Here is a 19,022-nt window from a genome sequence, read left to right as displayed (position 1 = left end):
ACAATTTGACCTGTGTGTACACTTTATTTAATTTGTAAAAATATAACCATTTACACCTGACTGCAAGCAAAAGATTAAATACTTTCAAATGAACCTGCTGCTTCTCCTGCTTTGTATTGTGTATGTTTGCATGATTCTTTGTTAATTCTTCCTGAATAAACATCTTTTCTAAACTATGACACTGAGTCTAATGTCTCAACATTAACAATATCTGTGTTCTTTTTAGGTAATTCTTTTGACATTTTCGCCTTTATTTTGATGAAATACCTGTAGGGGGCGCATTGTCTCCTGCAGCAGAACAGCCGTGCTCACTCTGAAGAGAAAACTGTGCTGTACAGTCAGTGATTTAACCTCTCTAACTGCCAGGCTCTCTGCTCCATCCATTTTCACAAACTTCTATTGTGCAACTAAGCACTAATCTAAGCCAGACAACTTTATTTGAAACTCTAGAGTTGTCAAAGATGCCAAAAACTGGATGTCAGGGTGAATTACAAGGAATCTTATATCTAATTATATTTCCATTTGCAACGATGCAACCATGAAAACATGTGTCCTAGGTTTTTATATTTCTTTTAGCCTGAGCCTCATACAGCTTCACTTAGATATAGAATATTTATGATACTGTCATACATTTACATACAAAATGTTTTTTCCCCAAATTTAAAGAGATTTAATGCAATATTTTAATCCCAAACCAACAATCTTCAGTAGAAAATCATCTAAATAGTTTCTCAAGATTGTGAAAGCGCTGCAGCAACTGTGTTTTCCCAGCCTGCAATGCAAAGCTTAAAACCGTCACCAGTGTTATTTATATTTGAGAGATGTTCCTTGTTGAGTCCACATTGAATCATTTTTGTTTTAATATTTTTTTTGGCACTTCCATATGGAGGCTGCCCCTGTTTCATACAATCTTCACACGAAAGGAAAGAGAGACGACCGTTTGTCCATTTCATGCAATAGTTAATGATACAAACACAAACGTTCAGAACTCACAGCACAGCACAGTTTACTTGCTAGTCATTTTATACAAAGAGTAGAAAGAGGGTTTGTATCTGAAGGAGACAAACTGCATCACATTTGCCAGATAGATGTTGATACACAGAGACTGATTTTCAGAAAGGTATTTGTAAAGAGAATCACAGAATTGAATGTTTCAAACATCCCATTAAAAAAGCTCTCAATAACCTGTTGGTGTAAAAAAAAAAAGTTAACAGAACAGTTTCAGTAATCACATACAGGTATAGAAAGATATCTAGGTGATAGGTAAAGTTCAAATAAACATAAAATAAACAACTTAAAAAAAACATTCCAATAATCAGGTGGTGTCTAGTGGAAGGTGTATTTTTGTTTCCTGTCCTACGCAGCTCGATCCACCCACAAACCATTTAACAGAACATTTGGAAGTCCCAAAAGATCCACAAAATATTTTTATTCTCATTTTATCTATTTTTTGTTTTGTACACATCACAACCTGAATACTTGTTAGGTTGACTGGTTGTCCATCACGTCTCTGGGTTATCATCATACTCCTCCTCCTCCTCCTCCTCCTCGTCATCATCATCCCTTTTGTGTCATCTAAAAAGCAGAGACCCCTTCAACATGCTGCAACACCCCTCAACAAAGCAATCACAACCCCTTTAATGGTTACATGTTAACTCTGTGGTTTTAATTTTTGCACTCTTTAGGTGCCGTCGACAAAGGGGGCAATAATCACTGTGCCCTCCTACTAGAAGATTTCTACGTATTTTGAACGTCCGCGTTCAAAGTCCCACACTGAGCAGACTGCTGAAGGGCATTGCCGGGTTTACAGGATGGCACAGAAGAACTTCTTCTCCCTGAACGGGTTCTCTGACGCTGGCACCGGCGATAACAGAGGGTCCTCTTTGGCATGGGCTTCGCAGTATGACATTAAGTCTGCCGCTGCTTTCGACACCTGGATTTAAAAAACACACACATACACACACAAATATATATATATACACAGGTCAATATACACTGACATTAACGGACAGTACCTTGGGAAATATATTTATTTGTTTGTGTTTGCTGAGAAGATTGATACCACTCTCGTGTCTGTACGGAAAATAAGAAGCTACAACCAGCAGCAGGTTAGCTTAGCTTAGCATAGAGACTAGAAACAGGCGGAAACAGATCCACAAACAAACAACATAAAAAGTGTTTTTTCGTGAGCTTTAAAGGAGCTGGTAGGTGGATTTAAAAAAAGCACCAGGTATTAACAAGTACATAAAGCTGTATTAAGTAATCATTTTCATTTTAATCTTGTGTAAAGTAAATCACCAAAGTGACATCAATAATTTCTTAAGGAAGCTCAGACTTCTCAGTAATGTCTTGTTGTAATTTGGGGCCTCAGTGCTGCTTTTAAGGACCATACGTCACGTCATTAGCCATGTAATCACATTAAATTACTCAACAACAAATCAGAAATGTGGTCAGTGGTTCAGAAATCTGGAACTCAGACTGAGCTCCTTTACTGCAAATAGCATACTTTTACATTATTAATACTGACAAACACAAACAAGGTTAGCAATAAAAGGTAAGCATTAAGATATGTAACGTGAGACATTAACCAAAACAGCTTCTACTTTCTAAATTTGCTCTTTTCAGCCGATTTTCAAGCCTCAAACTACTTTCCTTCACATCAGATGTTCTGACTTCTCCTAACAGGGAAAGCACAGATGTTATTAATAACGTTAACAATGGCTCAGTTCCAACAAATGTCCCAATAAGACACTCCAGTAAGTGAGAATGCACATTACCTTGGTCTTGGGTAACAGATATACTGCACTGTTGATGTTGTAATTAATGTTGTAAGAGTGCTTTGCTGCGATCACATGAAAATATCTGCTGTGAAAAATGTAAAAAACTGTTGGCGCTTCCTGCAAGCACCACAACACGAGCAAATATATTTAAAACGAGACATTGCTTCCACCTTCATTATGTAATAGTAATATAAGTTTGACAAAGTATTGATCGTTATGGATTACCTGCTGTGTTGGAGTAAAGTTTATAGTCTATGCAAATTGATTGTAATCTAAAATTTGCATGGAGGGAAACCAAGGGCTTCCTGGATGGTGCAAGAAAAATAAATTCATAAATAAATGAACGTGTCAACTCACCTTTATCCTGTCAATGTTGGCCTCCATCTTCAGCTGCTCCACCAGCTTCCTGGCTTGTGCAATGCTGGCTGTGTTATTGCTCGCCATGGGCACTATCAGTCAGGTCTCCTGTGCTCTGTCTGCAGAGAGGAGCGAGAGATTTAAACATCCCAAACATTGTAGTTCACCCACAGTGTGTCACTGATGAAGACGAGCACTATAATATAGCAGGCACGCAAAGAGGAGTGCTGGTAAGAGATACCCTGTTTATTATCACATGCCTGTGAACACACACACACAGACCACAGACACAGGCATATTATTTATGGTGTCAGTTGCTAGGCAGCCCATGACAGTGAGGGGGAGGCAGAGAAGGTGGGAGGAGAGTGAGGGGGCAGCGCTTTGTCCAGCACTATATTTACAGTAGATAAACGGATAAGTAACGTTACTGGTTTCAGAGATGAAAACTCTTATTTTGTACTGATTGTGGTGGTTTCACAAGGGCACAATGTCAGTGCTCAGCCTCGTGAGAACGGCGATAAATCAATGGACTGATGTAGTTTGTTTGGTTGTTAGTCAGGTCACCTCTTGGGCGGCAGATGTAAAGAAAGCCCAGTGCTTTATCTGACACGTTTGAGAACCAGTAAGTCAACTTCAGTAAAGCCAGAGTATCCATTATAAAAAATAGCAGTTTTTTTATTATTATTCTGAAAGAAGGTTTTAACTTTCAAAATCTTTACCAGCGAACGACTCATTAAGTCCCAGTTTATTCTAAGGATTGGTTTTGATGGAGCCATTGAGGTGGCAGTGAAGGCTCTTGTCAATTTGGAAAAAAATAGTCCCAATGACACACTGTACACTAATTCTAACTGGGCTGGCTGATTAATGCTTTCACAATGGACAAAACATAATCACATTATCAAAATAAATAAACACAAATAAACTGTGAACGCTGCTAAAGAAAACATCAGGACCACTTTGGGAAGCAAATTAAATACTGCATCTTCAGGAGAAAGTGTTTGGTCAAGCTGCAAAGTTTGCATGTCAGCTATTTGGTGCTGCGCAAGTAGCAAGCAGTGGGCTTATGTGATTTTTTTTTTCTTTCTGCAAACCGCTGCCTGTTGCTGAATTATGCTGATGAGAAATGGCACTGTGAACTGAAACAGCTGCAGGCCTGAAAACCAAAACAAAGAGCTGAAAGATGCTAAAACGCTGCATAGAGCTGAGGGAAACTAGAGAGTCGGATGATATTCTCTCTCGATTGGTCAGTATGAGTGACATTCATTCGATTAGAGCAGCTTGAAGGTTCAAACATTTGAAACTGGCAGTGGTTTTGGTTGGTTTGTCCAAAGTCACAGTTGTAATGATTGTCTGACACTTCACTCCAAAAGCTCCCAAAAGCTTTCAGTTGGGTTGAGATGTGGCGACATACGATTTACTTCATTTTCATATTCATTCAGTGAGGCCTTGTTCCTGGTAGAGAAGCGTCTGCTTTTCCTTACGTTTGTCACCTGACTATTTTGGTACGGTTTTAGTGTCATGTCCTCAGTTGCTCCTCTGCCTTTTATAACCTCTTTGATTAAATGGATCAAGCTGCGGGCGTTCTCAAACAGCATCATCCTTGGTGTGTGATCAATCCTCCCTGCTTCCCCCCCCCATCCGTCATCCGTCTGTATGCTCTGTGGTACGACTCAGTGTGGGGTTGAGGCTGATCTCAGCGAGGTGCAGGAGCTGAGCATGAATATTGATGCTCCACGGAGGCACACCTGCTCATCAGGCCGGTAAACTGCTGCAGGAATCTCTGCTGTCACACTGACCCGAGCCCGCAATGCATGTTTCATTATAAACAACAACATTCAACCTAAGAGAGAAAAGCAGCAAAAGAGCTTCAGGACTTCAGGTTTGAGGTTGTCAGTGTTCACAATAAAGGAGTTGTCCACGTTACACTGAAGTAATGTAGAGTGTTTTTACACAGAGTATGAGGGTTGATAGACTTGTATATTTCTCCTTGCCATTTTAAGACAGACGTTTAAGTGAAAATTTACAGTATTTACTTGATTTCCACATTTTTAGAGGCTGAAACATCCTCCGAACTGAGCTGGAATATCTCGAACCGATGTCAGTGCAAAACCAAATGACAATCTGAAGAGGATTTACGAGCTCAACCTGCAGCAGACTGTGCAGTATTAACAGTGCAGTATAAACATCAGGTTTTATAGTCAGTGCAGCTGAGGGATCCTGGCTGTTCTAACTCTGAGGAGTGCTTCACCTTTTACGGTTATAGTGCTTTAATTCAACCTGAGCTAGTTGTCAAAATATCCATTGTGTTGTTATTGAGGTCAGTTCTTGAAGGAATTAAATGTTGGATTCCTCTTCTTATGAATGAAGTAAGGTAACACAGTTTTACAACAAAATCAAGTGGCCAAATGTTACTAAGAAAATTATTTCTCTACTATTTCTTTTGTATTGCTTTCAACAGCAGAGGAAATACTAAAGAAAGAGACCAAAGAAAGGACACGCAGATCTTGTTTACACCAACTGTAGGGATTTTTGGATTATTTCCTCACAACAGGCTCCTGGGTTCAGCGTATTGATGTTTGTGGGGTTAAAAAACAATAATCTGGGTTCCCTGTGTGGAAGCCATATGCCAACTTTCCAGCAGACAGAGCAGACAGTGTATTTTATGTTATGTTTTAGGTTTAAAATTATGTAATTCAAACAACTTTGAGGAGAATTTTGCACAAATATCTTGTGATTCTTGAATGAAAACCTCAGTTTTGTCCCTCACCAAAATAAAAATAGGCCAGAGACTTACTACAAGGGCATGATTGACAACTCTGAGTAGAAATTAGTCATGTTTCATATTGAGGCCAGAATATTGTTTCAACACTCAGGGGAGATGTCAAAACAGGCCAGCGTATCACCAGACTATTGATAGGGAGAGATGTCACGCTTTAAGGTTTCTGGGATGTCTATGAAAAAGTAGGTCTTTAGTTTTTACAGAAAATAATCAGCCACTGAGACAATAGCCTAGTTTGTGCGAAACTGACAGGGAAACATGATGGAAATATATAAGTATATATAGGTAAACATCATAAAAGAAAGTGGTGTCTTAGGGCATGTGTCCATAAAGTTTTTTTTTGACAAAGCGCTGGGACGAGGCGCTCCTCAGTGCCCTGCCACCGCCTTTCTGCTAGGAAAAAAAATTAAAATAAAGATAAAAAATGCTATATGGACACACGTCCTTAAGGGTCTTGAATAAGAAGGATACAAACACTCATCACATTCGTTACCTATCCTGCCATTGGAGAGATCATCTACTACATAAAATAGTTTATCATGTCAGCTAAAAAAATCAAAGATTCATAATCAAAATACTAATAATAAAATAAGTTCAAGACACTGCTGAAAGTGAAAGAGTCCACAGCTATGCTAGCGACTTTGCTTTGAGCTAAATGCTAATGTCAGCATACTAACATGCTCACAATGTTGATACCAATACGATGATGTTTAGCAGGTATTATGTTTATCATGCACGCCATCTTAGTTTTGCATGTTAGCATGCTAACATCCCTGGAGACGGTGCCCGTGTGGCTAAAACCCCCTGAAAACTGACATGAAAGTAGGTGCTTTTCAAATTTCTGTTGTGTCTGAATGACAGTGGTACAGGAGGTGATGTGCTGGATTATTTCTTGGCCAGGAGCAGTGGTATTTGTGTTTCAGTTCACTTATATTTTAAAAACAAATACAAACTTGGATGTGCATGTTTTAAAAAAAAAGCGAAATATGTAAAGATAAGCTATTTAGCAGAGCTGTCACTACATCGACGCTCCTGTTTATTGTCGGTGGAGCGTGTGAAAATGCCACCCTGACATTTTCATATGTAGAGAGGGAGGGGTGGCGCATAGCTGGTACCTGGAAGGCAACTAAAAGGGTTTAAATTGAATGATAATCAGTGTATAGTTGCCTGTAGTTTTAGCTTTAGAAGATGGTTTTCCATTTCTTTCAGGACAGAATTTTACCGCAGCTCACCTCTGTTATCATAAAACCTCTTGTACTTCCTTCCTTCCGTCCTATCTCTCAGCTGCTCAAAATACCATCCTGAGATGTTGCACATGGTGTCAACATGCTGATAACTGTGACATCTCAACAGGCGCAGATAAATAATGCATTCAGATGGACACGGCCTTCACTGTGTCAGCTGTCGACAACTTTGCGGAAACTGTCGCCATTAATTCAAAAACTGACCTCTCGTGCTGTAATATTATGAAACTGATCATGCTGCATTGCCTTTTCCTCTTGTCTTGACTTACCTTGTCTGCTTACTCCTCCGCACTCTGCCCCAGTGTCTGCCTGCAGTTCAGTCAGCAGTTTGTGTCCGCCGCGCTCTCTGCAGACGGAGAGAAAGAGATAAAGAGAGAAGACAGTGACATTTAGAGGCTGATCAGAGGCAGAAGCTCTGTGCACTTTCATTTCTGCATTCCAGATAAATTACACGAGGCTTATGTGTGCGTGTGCGCGTGTGTGCGTGTGTGTGTGTGTGTGCGTGTGTGTGTGCGTGTAGCCTCTGTCTTCTGATCACTGTATGTCAGAATGTCACAACTCGTTCTTAGACTGATGAAGAAACACAACAACAAAGTACAGAAGGAACCAAGGAAATTAATTAATGGGTTTAACGGAATAGTGCAACTTTTTTGGGAAATTAACTTAAAAAAAAAAAAGTTTTATATGAAGATTGATATCACTCTTATGTCTGTACAGTCAACACAAAGACTGGAGGGAGGCAGAAACAGCTACCCTAGCTCTGTCCAAAGGTAACAACAGCATCTCTAAAAATCGTACAAAAAGCAAAGTAAAAAAACAAGCTGTGATGTTTTTTGGCCCAGGATAAATGACTTTATTTTTAGTTATTGGTAATAGTTAGAACTAAAAATATTTAATTAGGTTTTAGTTGTGAAATTATGATAGTAGATTTTGGCAGATATGCTTATTTGAGTTTCATGAGAAGATCAATTTCATTCTCATGTCTGTCCACTAAATATGAAGTTACAGCCAGCAGCTGATTAGCTTAGCTTAGCATAAAGACTAGTGTGCTACACTATTTGAGGAAGTCACTGCTCTTGGCCAGGAAATAGTCCGTCACATAACCACCCATGAAACCAAAACTTGCCATATTTATACTTTGTTTTTTGTATGGATTAAACAAATTAGATTATGTGTTGTGTGTGTGAGCGAATGAACACACAAGAGCAGTGTCAATCTTCTCAGCTCTTGGCAAGAAAGTGAATACATGTATTTCCCAAAAAAACTATTGCTTCAAGTTGAGCTTCTGTCCATGCTGACCTCTTGACCTCTCCCCTTCTTCTTTCTTTCTATTTGCTCCTCCATCTCTCTTTCTCTGGTCCAACAGATTTGTTCTTAATGCATCTGTGACTCTGCAGCTCGGTTTTCTGCTGCTTCTGATAAATGGGCCAATTACCCTGCATGAGCAGATCTGCAGAGGAAGGGAATTCCACCCATCGTAAATCATGGCAGCACACAACGTTAAAGCAACGTTACAGTGAGGCATCCATTAACAAAACCTTGCCAACAGCGGCCAAAGCTCTGCGCCGGAGTATTCTGGAGACACTGAAACTGCTTAGAGTTTAAAAAACAAATAAGAGAGAGAACAGGAGCTCTTACTGCAGTGCACTGTCACCAGTCCTGATTCACTGGAGCCATTAATCTACACTGTTACACTGTGTTATGCAAGACGTACAATAATTTAATCAGCGCAGTGATTCTTAAAGTATTCGCTGGAGTGCTTCAGTGTGGGGCAAGATTGTCTTGCCGTTTTTCATTAGAAAAGATCTATCTACTGTCTTAAATATGATATTTTCTTAATGACTAACTGATTAATTGACAAATTGTTGCAGGTCCAGTTAAAGGTTCTCTAAAAACAACTAACTACAGTAGAACTTTTCCTGTCTAAAATGGCAAAAAGCTAGATTTAAAAGAAAATAATATCATTTTTTAATCAATCATCTACACAATATTAAATGTTTCCAATTCCAAATGGAAAAGGACAATCTTCTTTTTTTGGTCACATATTTCTGTGTCAGTTCTTTTACATTTTACCAAACCGACACTGTTTCTGGAGTCTTTTATACAGAAAATATGTAAAACTATGTATGACTCAATTACAACTAGACACCATTATTGCTGAGGGCAGGGAAGATGACAAACAGCCACAGTCACGTTACCTGTAACTTGTGAGCAAGTTTTATTTGCTCAGAGTGTGTGCTCAGTCTCACACATCCGGCTCATCTGTCATCAGACTCACATTTACATTAGGGAGTTTCTCAGGAAAAATGTAATTGTCTGTTGAGTGCTGCCGGTTTGGAAGTGGTGGGGATATGAAGGTTAAGGCAAAGATTTTATCATTTGCAGAGTCTGTGCTTCCACTGAATTTGTGTTCAGTTTGTGCTGAATGTTTAAAGAACCATTTCAGCCCCATTTAGTATCTATCCAACATTACAGTTGATAATTTTGCAGACAATGATGCAGTGTTTTTGAAATGTAGATGCACTTTGTCTACCATTGCTGGCATCTATTGGTTTCCATTCATTTCCATACATTATAAAAATCCATTAGTGCACTCATGAAACTTGCTTGAGCTGAGTAATCCATCTCTTTGAACAGCAAGTTTGCATTCATTTTTATCAAAGGCACACTATCATTAGGAGATAATGCAGCGCATTGTTTAAATCAATCTGCATTGATCAAGATGCAATTATAGCGCAAAATTTTTTACTGTGATGGATCACACAGCTCAGGCAAGTTCCAAAAGTTTCCTAATGGATGTTATGTTGTACAGAAAATAATGGAAAACAATGGCTGCCAGCTACATCTAAAAATCTGAACGTGTAGAGCATGCATTTGAAAATCCATGATTAATCAGGCAAAGATGTTGTTTGTAGTTAAATGTGCATTTACTGGTTTTATTGCCACTTGGGGGCACTGGAGACAATGTCTTCAAGTTCACGTGGCATACTTGATAGCAAACGGTTGCCTAGGTACACACCGCACAGACACAAAATAACATTATCAATCATTTGGAGTGTTGTTTACAGCCACCTGAGGAACGTTAATCCAATATGCACTCTCCTCATAGCTCTGTTTTTAGTCTCCATCCAACCCCTCTGGAAAATATATGTCTCTTTAGCTACTAAGTGTTACTTAATGTTCATTGACTAGTTGCTAACTTTGTCTGTATGCCGTTTGATATTGGGCAGGTAGTTAACAGAAATGATTGAACCAAAACAGTAATGCTATGTGCTGTAAAACCAAAAAAGTGAGCTGAAAGACACTAAGACACTCCACTGAGCTGAGGGGAACTGCAGAGTCAGGTGATTACTTGTGGGATCATCACTACGAGCAACACCTTTCCCATAGAAGTAGTCCTGTGATCCATAAATCTTATAGCTATTCAAATTAAATCAGTGGTCCTTAGTTCTTTGCCGTTTTCACATTTCACTGTAGAAAAGTGAGGATTTGTATTATGATATTTGAAAAGTCATAAACTGAAGTGTCAGTGTGATATCAAATCCAAGTCCTGACTGCAGCCTTGCATCTTTCACTGTTTTTTCTCTAGTCTTACATCAGTTTATTGTATGCTGTAAATAGTCAAGAAAGTCGACAGTTCCTAAAAAAGAAAAAGAAGTTGCTCAATTTGATTTTCCTTACGGACTGTTTGTGTCATCATATTTATGTTACAGTAAGATCAGCAGCAAGATCAGGGGATGAGAGAGAGAGAGTTAAAACAAAGAAAGCAATCACTTTTTCATGTTAATGCTTTGCAATATTGTTCTCTACTTTATGCTGGTGAAAGATCTTGAAGTGAACTGCACTGAGGGGAAAAAAAGAAAGATGCATTATGGGATGTGACTGGTGATCCATTTCTCTCCTGTGTTCCAGCCTTCTGCTTCCCATCCCTCCCTCTGTTGCCGACAGGTGTTCATTGATGGGACTGAAACACCCCCAGCATGGTCCGTCCTGCTGCTAACACCACCGAATCAATCTGACCCCCTCCGCCATCCTTCCCCTGCCATTTGGAGCTGTTTTGAACCCCATCCTCCGGGGTTTTTTCGGGGGGTCTGTGTTCGTGACGAGGCCCTCCACAGATGTGATTATAGCTGCTGCTCGACTCTGGGTGTCGCTGACTTAAAGGGTGATTAAGCGCCGCAGGAAACATCCTGGTGAGGAAAATATAATTCCTGGCCTGTCGAGAGTGACGATCTCTCACGTACTCCCACACACGCTGACTCTCGGCTCGGCTCTCCCTCCCCCTTTTTCTTTCTGTAGTGCACACCTTATTATCCTGTCTTTTTTTCCTTTACACCATCCAAAGAGAGAAATTAAGGCGGCTTGGCAGGGAGTGTTCTGTCCTCTGTGATGCCCAGGGTGTGAAATCAGAGCGTGGTAATTAAAAATCTGTCCCTGGCTCAGCCATCTGGACCCTGGAGAGCCAGTGATTAACCTGTAAGGGTCTGCAGGGACTGAGAGGAGGCAGGATGGGACCACTGCTCAGAGATAACTGGGGCTAAGTTTTAAGGGCCGCATAAGCCTTGTGTATACGAGAATGGATGTTCAACTGACCATTTGCTAGGCCCGGTCCCCACAAGTTACTGTTGCTGTACTTGTCTATCTTTTCATCCTTGATATGATGCAGATTACAATTAATATTTTAACAATGTGTCCTTGATGTCCGGGAGACATTAGAAGTTTCCCATCTCTAACTGGTGGTTTTGTTGTGGTGAGAAACTGATTTACAAAAATCCAGCAAGTTGAGAAAAGAAATCCAAACCTCGACTGGCCTGCTGTGTCTAGTTCTGGTTACTAAGTTATGTTTGAGCCATGTCTTTATCTCAGTTCTTCCAATGAATGAAAAAAAATCTGCAGGGTTCAGATAGAACTAGAGGTGAATGAGAAAATGTTTTTGTAATTTGAGTGAACTGACCCTTTAAATAAGGCTGATGCAAGTCATGCTCAAGGAAAAACTGGGATGCAACTTTGTTTATCGCACAAAAAACCTCCCGGTTCCAGTTGTAACTGTAAAAGCTGACACAGCCCTCTTCTGTGCTGAGTGAGTTGTTTCTTTTTGTGTTTTACTACAAAACACACAAAATTAATCCTGAACCACACTGCAGATTTTCAGAACCACAGAGCCATTTTTAAAAATTATTTCTTAAAAGACAACAGGGCTGGGGAGCATGAGCATGCAAAAGCATTCACACCCGTGCAGACAGTTCAGTCATCAGAGCCCTCGCAGTGTGACCGAGTGAGTGTACCATCCTCAGTGTGTCATAGGACAATGAGGTACACTCTGCGATGTCACTGTGAAACAAGAGGCAGCGAAGGGCCCACTCAGCCAAACAAAGATTTACAGTGTCGTAAACTGATAGGAGAGGTTGCGCAGAATGAGAAAAAATAATAAAAGCTGGAAATAGGAATAAAGTTTATCATGCAGATAAAAGAGACGGAGATGTGGCGGTAGTATCTTCTTCCAGAGTGGCTTTTACAGCGACCGCAGCAAGGAGAAGTAATTTAAAACTGACCTCCGGAGTTATTAATGAACACGATCAAGAGGATATTGACTATTGAATGTAATACAGCACAGAGCCCTGCCCTTGAATAGCAGAAAGGACACCGATCTCTGTGCACACAAACACAAAGAGAAAGAGATGGGACACAGAGAGCAGAGCTGTCAGGCCGTGATCGTCTGGGGAGATGACGCTGAGTGTGACAGCTGAGCCTCCTTCAACGTCACTATTTCTGAACATACGGGGCTTTGAGCAGGACAAGGCCTAGACCTGGACCAGGATCACAACACCTCCAACGTCCAGTTTATTCCCACAATAGTGTATCCTAGAGGTCTAGTCTTTTCTTCAATTTCACTAATAACACTAAAAACATGTTAAAAGACTAGATGCTAAATTAAATAAGAAAAACAAACATTATGAAAATAAACTCCACCCTTAACCCCTCATATGTGCACTTTGAAGTATACTTTTCACTGTATTGTAGAGTTGTTGGAGCTGTGGAACACCGACATAGTTGTATGCTTAAAAAGATCTTGAAACAATATAATAATGTTTATTATTAACAGTACACTAGCAACAGAAGGAGTACAGATAGATTATTTATCGCCTTCCTCTTCTTACTTCATCTTGTTTCATTTTAAAATGATTTTTAGATTTGCATCTGTCATTTGTAATCATGTTATTTTTATATGAAGTTGTAGATGTCTGTCCACAATCAATTGTCTATTTTGTTCTGTCTCTGCCAACTTGTATTAGTGTTAATTTAATGTATCTACTATAACAAATTCATTTCTTTTCAGTAGAGATAGATGTAATTTATGTGTGCAAATAGAGTCCTGAGAAGAAAATCATATTATCACTTTACATTGACTATCTACAGCATGATGGTAAGAGTACTGAGAGTCAAGTTTTTTTTCAACTATAAAAAGCACCTCAGTGGTTTGGATCCATACGGTATGTGGGAGGGAGGCTTGTGGTTTTGTTTCATTCATGATTTCTTTTAGAAAAAACGAAATCCCTGGCCATTATAAAGCACCTGAAAACTATGTTTCAAATCTTCAGTATTTTCATAAAATGCTACATAAATAAAATAAAATACTAGTGACTAAATAAGAGATGGTTCTGGCAGCTACAACAAAATAAAATCCAGTATTCACACTAATACAATCTATTAATTTTATTTTAAAGGGGCTACTGACAGTTTATATCTGGTTTCATCTCGTGCTGCTGCCTCTCAGTCAGACCACCACCACCCGTGACCATTCGATTATCCCGGACATCTGTGCCACCCCCAGCATGCACTGCCAATCCTGCCATCTTAAAGGTGGTGGTGTATGAGCATGTATGTATATATATGTGTGTGTGTGTGTGTGTGTGTGTGTGTTGAGGGTTAATCTAGGTCTCAGAAGGGGGGAAGTGAGAAGGCAGTGGCCCAGGAAATGATGCATCCCCTGGGAGTCAAGGAGGCAGCGGGGAGGATGCTTATTGCTTCAGGGAGTGCAAATGTGGTCTATTATGTTTATTAAATCAAACGATCAAGGCCCGGCATGTTTCTTCTTTGTTAGATTAAAGCAGTGACCAAGTGGTTTTCTTTTCCTCAAACGTTTAAAGACTCGTGCTTAAAACCTTTGATATGTGTGTTATGTAACAGCAGCGTAGTTAGTGGGGTCGAAACAATGAATAACATTGCTGTCACAGGGACACTCAGAGAGCTTTGGAAGCATACAAAAAAAACCACATGTGCTTTTGTGTGTCCAGGGTGGAAAATTAACACCAGCCACCAGCCAAGTAATGCTGGTGAATTTTGGTTTTGACTAAGAGAGTTGTCTTAAATTTCCTGGCCATTTAGGCAAGAAACCAGCCATTGTGTGGAGCTTCTTTTCCACTCTGGAAATCATACTTGGAAGTGGCCGGTGTGGTCGACACATTTAAAAGGTTAACTTCCTGCCTTGTGTCACAAATGAAAGTTTCAGCATCTTTTGTGTACATGAAGCTCTCTTCCCCGTGCTTTAACTGTGAGGAATCAGCAGGATTTTTGCATTTGAGTAAGGAGGCATAAACATACTTTTCCTCTGGAATCAATCAGCATGCCAAGAATAACACTGCCAGACTCCTGGGCTGTTAACAATATTACAAACATCCGGGCTTGTTTAGATTCTGCTGAGAGTGTGAGTGTGCTCCTTGGAGAGTTTCAGACCCTGACTTGCTCTAACTGGCTGAAAAGTAATGAAAGTGTATCTTCTTTAGGGAGGATACTGCATGCCATAGATTTCATCTTAACTGTCAGAAACAAATAGAGAGTATTTGTCCGTTGAAAGTCAGTAAGGTCGGCAATTAGACCTACAAAACTTTATTTGATACAAGTAGCAACTGAACACTTGAACCTAAACTCTTTGCCCTCAAAGACCTGAGACTTTACTTCAGACTCTGTTGGACAAGACTGGAGACTTGACTGGAGACTTGGATGCCATTCAGACTTACTGACAAACTGAACTGAACTGATTTCTGTGAGACCTGACTTATTTCGGACCTGAGTCTCTAAGGAAATGACTAGAAACTTGACAACAAAAATGTTCAAGACTTAACAATTATCTGGAACAGACTTGTGACTTGACTTGTACTGGTTTCCAAAGAGATAAAACACCTGAGATAGACCTGAGAGGGGGACCTCAGTCAGACCTCAGTCACAAAAACAAGAGCACCTTGAGACTTCACTTCGATTCAACAGCTGTCAGACTTGACTCCCTAAAGACTTGAAAGTAAAAATATTCAAGTGTCATGTTTTTCCCTCATGGACTTCGGCCATGACTTAAGACTGGGTTGGACTTGGCCCAAAAACACCAACACACCAAAATACAGATCAGATAAATGGCTGATACAGAGATCAGAAGACTGCTGCGAGTTGGTTGGACAAAATTTGGGCTAGCATTTGGTCCTGAAGACCTAAAAACAGCCTGAGTCACAAAAGTCAGGACTTGAGACTTAAAACTGGCTTCTGTGACACTTCAATTACTTGAGATTTGACTTGATAAAGACTACAGCCTTGAAAGCAGAATTATTTTACCCTCAAGGATTCTGACTGAACTGAACACTTGATTTGACATTTCTCCAAAGCTCTACAAACAGCTCTGGCCACTTCTATGTTGACAAACCACAGCACGCTTGAATAAGCTTTAAAACCAAAAACAACACTGTTAGCAGCAAACAGGTGCAGCTATACAAAGGTCAAACCTCCAGTGCTGTAACATCCTTCTACCTCACGTTACCTTCCCTCGGAAGCACTCAACATCCGAGACACAATTCAGTCCGTTTTAAAGTTCATTACGGCTTCAAGTTCATATTGAGATGACTTCACGCAGAAAGATGCCTTTGTGAAGCCCAGCCTTGTGGAGAACTACTCATACTTTGGCCTGAAAGGAGGAGATTTCTTTGGTTTAAGGGAGTGGAGAGGTCAAAGTGGTCAATAAAGCATAGATGGCTGCTCATTTTTCCAAATTCTCCACCATCACTCCCCCTTTTCTCCCTCTCTGCTTTCTATCTGGAACGCTCAATGCTTTCCATTGTGTTCAAGGTTTTTGATGTTTCTTGAGTAACGGTGGACAGTTCTGTGAACCTCTCTTATAGTCTCAACATCGACGTGTGTGAAACAATCTGTGGCCTTGGAGCAGCTTGGCTTCAAGGTACAGTATGAGCCGCCTGGACGTAAGCAATTGCGTAATTTTGACTTGCTGCGTGCATTTGTAACAGGCCTGGATGTGTGACACACAACCACACACACACAATTGGACAATTTAATGCGAGTTGTACGTGACAATGCCTTCGCATTATGAGCTAAGAGTGGGAAAAAACAGCTCATCTGTGTTCGTTTTCTCGGTTTTCCTGCGAATGCATGCCACTGTTAGCGATGGTATCTGTCTATGAGCAACATAAAAACACCAAACACCTCCCCTCTCCTCCCCCACCTCCTCCTCCTCCTCCTTCTCTCCAAGCCATCTGCCTGATACAACCACTACATGGAGCTTGTGTGTGGTCGACTGCTTTCGCCTCACGGTATGGAGGGCGAGAGGGTTGAGAATGGCTGGAAAAACACACAGGAGGCTTGTGGGATCCCTCCTTCCTTTGCCGTCTCTGTCTTTAGCATCCCATTCTGTATGCCACATCCCCCCCTTTTCATCTGTCTCTTTTTCATTCTCTCTGCTCGTGCAAATATCCCTCTGAAACAGATGCCCTTAATTCCTCTGGCTCCACATTATAAGATCTGCCCAATCCTAAGGGAAGAAGGAGGGAGGAAGAAGAGGAAGGAGCAAGGGAGTCCATTCTCTTATACCCCTCACATACACACATGTATGAAAGGAGGTGAGAGAAATAAAGCAGCCGCTCACCTCAGAGCGAGGCGGTTTTTGGAGATTTTAGTGGGAGGAGGGGATTCCATGATGTAAACCAGCCAGCGGCATCAATCTCGCCCCTTGAGCGCTGACAAAATGACAGCGTGGATATGAAAAACCCCCCTCCTCCTCTGGAACACACCCAGTCTTGGATGAAATGCACCCAGATGCCACCAAAACAGAAAAACATAAATAATAGCTTTAAAATAATAATGATAAAAATAGAAATAAAAAAATAAACAGTCCTACCTTTTTTTGTTTGTGTGTGTGTGCTCTCCTCCCGTGATGCCGAATGCATCCAGTCCTGTGGAGTAGTATCCACACAATTTCCCCTCTTTCTGTTACACACAAACACACACACAGTCAGTCAGCAAGGCAGGCAAGTACATCCACACTCAGCGCACACTCCTCTCTCTGTATGCCTCTCCCTCTCTCTGCTCCAGCTGAGATCCTCCCTGCCTCCCTCCTTACTGCTGCTCTGAGTCTCCACCCTTTAGCCAAATGCTCAGGCTGCAAGAAACTACCCACCTCCTCCTCCTCCCTCCCTCTTTCTGTCTTCTCTTTTCTGCTATAAGGACACACTCCCTTCGTCTCCCAGAGGTCCACAGGAAAAGCCTTAACTGTCTCTCTAAACACCTACAGTAAACAAATGCATACCAAGACTACCAAGACAGATGACAAGTCTGGACTAGCTGGATTTCCATCTTGATAAATATTCATACTGGTCCCTGCATAGGTTTCAGCTGCTAATTTTCCTCTTTCTTAACTCAAATTTAATTCATGTTTTTCTACTGTAGATGATTTTAGACATTGCATGAGAAATATTCCTTCAACTTTCAACAACAACAACAACAACAACAGCAAAATCTTGCATTGCTCACATGACATATGACAGGGTTGAGGTTTTAGACAACTTGTACATTACAGTGAATCATCAAAGATTAAAACTAAAAAAGAAAGTGTGTCCCAGCAACTACACACCAAAGCTGGAACAACACACAAACAAACAACATGCTGCACCCATTGCTCTTTCACATCTGGGGCGTTATGTACAGAGAATTTTTGAACGTACAAGATGCATTCAATTAGGGTAAGTTCATCAAGATCAAGTGTGCCATGTGTGCATGCAGCTGCTGTGTTACCTTAACTGAGCAGATTATGTTTTTAGTTGAATATGTTTGCATATGTTTATGTGTCTGTAGGCAGGATGTTGAAAACGTATCTTAACAGATTTAAGCTCAATCTTATGAAACAGATATGGGGCACTAGGGATGCCAAATTCAGACAAACCACCACTTAGGTCCAGACTGAAATATCTCAATTACAAAAAATACTGGATGGATTGCCAAGAAAATGTGTACAGACATCAGAGGATGAATCCTATTGAATTTGGTGATACCTTGACTTCTCTAGTGTATCCACAAGGTTAACGGTTTTGGTTGCTGAATTGTCAGGGAATTTGGTACAGAAATTCATGTCCCCCTCATTGTTATTATATGTAGTTTGGTGCACATCTGGAGCTGGAGGCAGATTAAATGTTTCTAAACATTTTCAATTATTAGAAAGAGGATTGTACACTATCTGAGAGCTTCCTAGTCTGTGCGCTCTGTCTTGTATATTTCCGATGATATGCATGTGTTATAGTGCACACTTGTGTTAGTATGAGTGTACTGTACTTCTGCTTTCATGCATGTGTGCTCTTCGCCTGCAGGTAAACTCAGCTATCGTTACTCATCTTCGCCCTGCTGTCTCAACCGAATGTCACGTTTTCTGTGAATCACATTTTCCTCTGCTCCATTCATGCAGATGTTATTCTCCTTGAACCATACAGTTACAGTACACATCCAGGCAGAGACAGAGAGAGGAGGAGGAAGAGGAAAATAGAGAATTAGTGAGTCATGGTTCCTGTGGAGGTGAACACAGAAAGCCTCTGTCACCAG

General features: G+C 40.6%; 1 protein-coding gene across 1 annotated transcript; it reads right to left on the bottom strand.

Moving 5' to 3' along the window:
• Positions 1 to 842: 842 nt before the first annotated feature.
• On the bottom strand, positions 843 to 17,561 carry LOC130180018 (guanine nucleotide-binding protein G(I)/G(S)/G(O) subunit gamma-2). Its single transcript, XM_056393292.1, has 4 exons — positions 17,333 to 17,561; positions 7,430 to 7,508; positions 3,138 to 3,256; positions 843 to 1,933 (listed from the first exon to the last, which is right to left on the bottom strand). The coding sequence occupies exons 3-4, from the start codon at positions 3,222 to 3,224 to the stop codon at positions 1,805 to 1,807; spliced, it is 216 nt and encodes a 71-aa protein (XP_056249267.1). The 5' UTR covers positions 3,225 to 3,256; positions 7,430 to 7,508; positions 17,333 to 17,561; the 3' UTR covers positions 843 to 1,804.
• Between the last annotated feature and the right edge of the window lie 1,461 nt (positions 17,562 to 19,022).

This window comes from Seriola aureovittata, chromosome 13 (genome assembly GCF_021018895.1).
Source record: "Seriola aureovittata isolate HTS-2021-v1 ecotype China chromosome 13, ASM2101889v1, whole genome shotgun sequence".
In the NCBI taxonomy this organism is placed as follows: domain Eukaryota; kingdom Metazoa; phylum Chordata; class Actinopteri; order Carangiformes; family Carangidae; genus Seriola; species Seriola aureovittata.
The sequence above is the reverse complement of the archived record's forward strand: the minus strand, read 5'-3'. Positions and strand labels throughout refer to the sequence as shown.